The sequence below is a fragment of the Impatiens glandulifera genome, chromosome 3, assembly GCF_907164915.1.
Source record: "Impatiens glandulifera chromosome 3, dImpGla2.1, whole genome shotgun sequence".
NCBI classification, from domain to species: Eukaryota; Viridiplantae; Streptophyta; class Magnoliopsida; order Ericales; family Balsaminaceae; genus Impatiens; species Impatiens glandulifera.
This window is the reverse complement of record NC_061864.1, coordinates 65,000,132-65,003,801: the sequence shown is the minus strand read 5'-3', so window position 1 is coordinate 65,003,801 and position 3,670 is coordinate 65,000,132. Positions and strand designations below refer to the sequence as shown.

General features: G+C 38.9%; 1 protein-coding gene across 1 annotated transcript; it reads left to right on the top strand.

Annotated features, from left to right (window-relative positions):
* The first annotated feature begins 249 nt into the window (after positions 1 to 249).
* Positions 250 to 1,316, top strand: LOC124932893 (60S ribosomal protein L5, mitochondrial-like). Its single transcript, XM_047473604.1, has one exon. The coding sequence runs from the start codon at positions 756 to 758 to the stop codon at positions 1,314 to 1,316; it is 561 nt and encodes a 186-aa protein (XP_047329560.1). The 5' UTR covers positions 250 to 755.
* The last annotated feature ends 2,354 nt before the right edge of the window (positions 1,317 to 3,670 follow it).

Genomic DNA, 3,670 nt, shown 5'->3' with positions numbered 1-3,670 from the left:
TACCCCTTAACTATTCTGTCAATGTTGCCAATTCCCAGAATACTAATGTACCTTCATGTATACAGTTGCCCAACTACTTTCTTCCTCCGCATCTGTCGTATTCTGGAGAGCCTGCTGAGTAAGGACCATTTAGCAATGCCAGCAGTGAGGATGTCTGGGGACAGGTTAAGGCAGGGCCCGCAGGGCTTGCTTCTCATGAGATTTTGTGAGGTAATCGGAAAGGAGTTCATAAACTGGGTTAAGGGCTTTTAGGCATACAGAAAAGGATAAGTGGATGGAGGGTGCTTCTCAGCTAGAGTTGGGGGTGGAATCGTATTATCTTATAATAGGAGCACGCCCGCTTTTAGCTCTTTCACTCTTTTTCTTTTGCCTTTCCTTCTATTATATTAGTAAACGGTCTCATCTTTTTCAAGAAAGATGTACAGTGGCGGTCTTCTCGTTAATCTTCAGAGGGGAGCTAGTCACTTGGGGCGACCGACCGAGACTCTTTCTTATTTTTTAGTAGTAGTGTTGAACCTGGAGGAGTGGTTTGATCATTTTGTTTGATTTGAGGCGGGCTTGCTTGCTCTCATCTAAGAGAAAGGGTGTCCCAAAGGGCTTTCTCTTAGATGAGAGTTTAAGTAACTCAGCGCTTCAAAAACAAGAGTCACGCTCTTTAAACGCCCTAAGAAATAGACTGAAGTCATTCCGATAAGGCTTTTATTTTATTCGGTATACCGCTCCGCGAACAGAGCGAATGAACGAAAATCCAACTTATGTTTCCACTTAATTTTCATTACGAAGATGTATCACGTCAGGATCCGTTGCTCAAACCGAATCACGCCAACGTTATGGAAGTTCCTGGATTGTGTAAAATAAGAGTAGTACCAAAAGCAGCACCTGAAGCTTTAATAATAAAAAATGGAAAATTGGCTATGGAGATTCCGCGCAGTATGAAATTAATACAGACACAAAGAGCTTCGACAGGAAAGTCGTTTCGATCCAATCCATTCTTGGGGTCAAATAAAGACAAAGGATATGTCAGTGACCTAGCACGACAAAGCACTCTCCGAGGGCATGGAATGTCTCATTTTTTGGTCAGAATCTCCACAGTAATGTCTCTGTTAGATTCTCCGATCGAAATACAGATAAACTCCATTCAATTCTTGATGGAAACGGAGTTTTGCGAATTCTCCCCGGAACCGGAAGATCATTTCGAGATCTTCGAACATATTCGAAGATTCAATGTGACTATTGTCACTTCGGCCAACACACAAGATGAGACTTTACCACCGTGGAGCGGCTTTTTTCAAAAAGATGAAGGGGAAACTCAGTAAGATCCGGTGGGGATTAATTCGTACGGCAAGTAACACACCTATAGTAGCGGACCAGTATTATCTCGCATCGGACATGTTGAGTTGGACGCTTTCCCAGTAGATGCACCCCACTTAATAGATAAGGTGCTTATCGGTCGCTACCACACAGGCAGTCATCTCACTTGTGCGAGAAAGGTTCAAAACACTATTTCTAATCCGTCCTTCTATCAATCGAGAAAAGAACCAAGCTAAAGTTTGCCTACATCCCTCAAGGCCTTCTTAAGTCGAATACTTCAAAACCACATACCTCTTTCCAGGTAGCTTACTCAGCATTCAGAGTCGTCCACTAAAACCACTAGATCGAACAAAAATAAAAGCTAACAAGTCTTTTTTTTTACCTTATTTATCTTTTTTGAGCCCTTACTTTAGCAAAATGGAATTTTTGCTAAAAGTTGTACATATCTCTATAATAAAGATAGAGAAAGATATACTTTGATATTCTTTACTTTATGTTTAATGTAGAATAATAATTCTCTTTTTTTTCAATTGGGAGAGATGGCTGAGTGGACTAAAGCGTCGGATTGCTAATCCGTCGTTGTACGAGTTATTTGTACCGAGGGTTCGAATCCCTCTCTTTCCGTTTCCGTTGATTACTTGATATTTTTTTTCTTTCCAATTTTGAAGATCCCTTTTTTTTATAGTTTCTTTTTTTAGTTAAATGCATCAAATAGAGAAAAATCTAAGAAAAAAAAAAATCAAGTAAGGAAAACAATCCCCTTTTTATTCTTCACGTCCAGGATTACGTCCTGGATCATTAGATAGGAATCCAAAGATGAAAAGAGAAACAAAGAATATTTTATTTCTTCTTGCTTGAAGCTCTGTCAAAGAAGCATTCTATTCCGAAATTAGGGCTAGCTAGGCTAAACCTCCCCCATTAATTACTACAGAGTCAACTTGAACAATTAGAACTTGACCCGATTTTAGGTGTGGCTCATTTTTGGTTATACATAAATTTTCACAAATAAACTGTCCAATACTTATTTTTTAGATGTCTTTTCACAATAATTGTGATAGATAAAATACCAATTCAAATTAAATGGACTCAAAATGATGTTATTGCATGGATCGGGATTATAAATTTTCCCATTTTAAAATTGAAATTTTTTTATTAAGTTAAGACGGTTATTATTAATATATAATTATATTAATGATTCATAATATTAGATTAATATGTTTTATAATTCAAATTGAATTTAATTGACTAGAAAAATTCATGAATAACAAATCAAAAATTCTATGAAATCATGAAAAAAAAAGAAAGATAACTTGGATCTAATCATAGCATTCTATTGACAATTTCAAAAAACTGTTCATACTATGATCATAGTATGATGGCGGTCGGTCAAGTATGCCCCCATCGTCTAGTGGTTCAGGACATCTCTCTTTCAAGGAGGCAGCGGGGATTCGACTTCCCCTGGGGGTAGGGTACTACGAAAGGAAGTTGATCAGAGGAATTAGTGTAAATCGATATAATCCATGTAATAGCAGAAACTATCAAAATGAAAGAATTGACAATAATAATTATAAGTATACCAAAGAAAAAGAACTCATTTTTTGTAATTCCTATGATGCAATTGGAGCTTATCGACAAAAACGAATCCATTTAGATAGTCCTCTTTGGATCCGGTGGCGACTAGATCAATGCGTTATTTCTTCAAGAGAAGCCCCAATCGAGAACCCATAACCTCAAAGTATGAAAGTGAGGGTGGATGTGCATCTCATCTAAAGGAGGAGACAAACTGCAAACAATTGTTAGCCAACGTACTTTCTTCTTTGTTGGTTGGCTGGGTGTGTGTATGCTTGCTGCATCACCTCTAAGGGAATAAGGGCGACTTTCTTGTGGATGTAATTACGAATGAGCAAGTAGGGGGCGGCAACTAAAGAGGTAGCGAGACTGGCCGCAATTGCAGGAATAGATTGACTTTCTTTCATTTTGGTTATGGAAAGTTTCGTTTAGTACGAGATCGCTTCACACCTCTCGGTGCTTACACCTCTCGCCTATCGAAGTTCTATTCAAAAACCTCGTCCGAGAACTTGTATAGAGAAGGATTTCCCGCGGCTAAGTAGTTCTACCATACCAACTTAGCTCCCCGGCGCTGCTATTGGCATAACAACCGCCTTCGCTTTCTGAACCCGTTGGTCGAGCTGAAGCTAAAAAAGCTGTCCTCTCTGGGACAGGATGAACTCTATCTTAATAAGATGGCGAAGGCAGGGAGAATGTTTCAATGATTGATTGGTCTCTTAGTCTTTTAAATCGACTTTTGACATGCCTTAGCCTCTTAGTGACCCAAGCTAGGGCCCAACACACCTTTTCT

Excerpts from the sequence above, each read along its gene's own strand:
- LOC124932893 (XM_047473604.1), top strand. The coding sequence starts at position 756 with ATGTTTCCACTTAATTTTCATTACGAAGATGTATCACGTCAGGATCCG.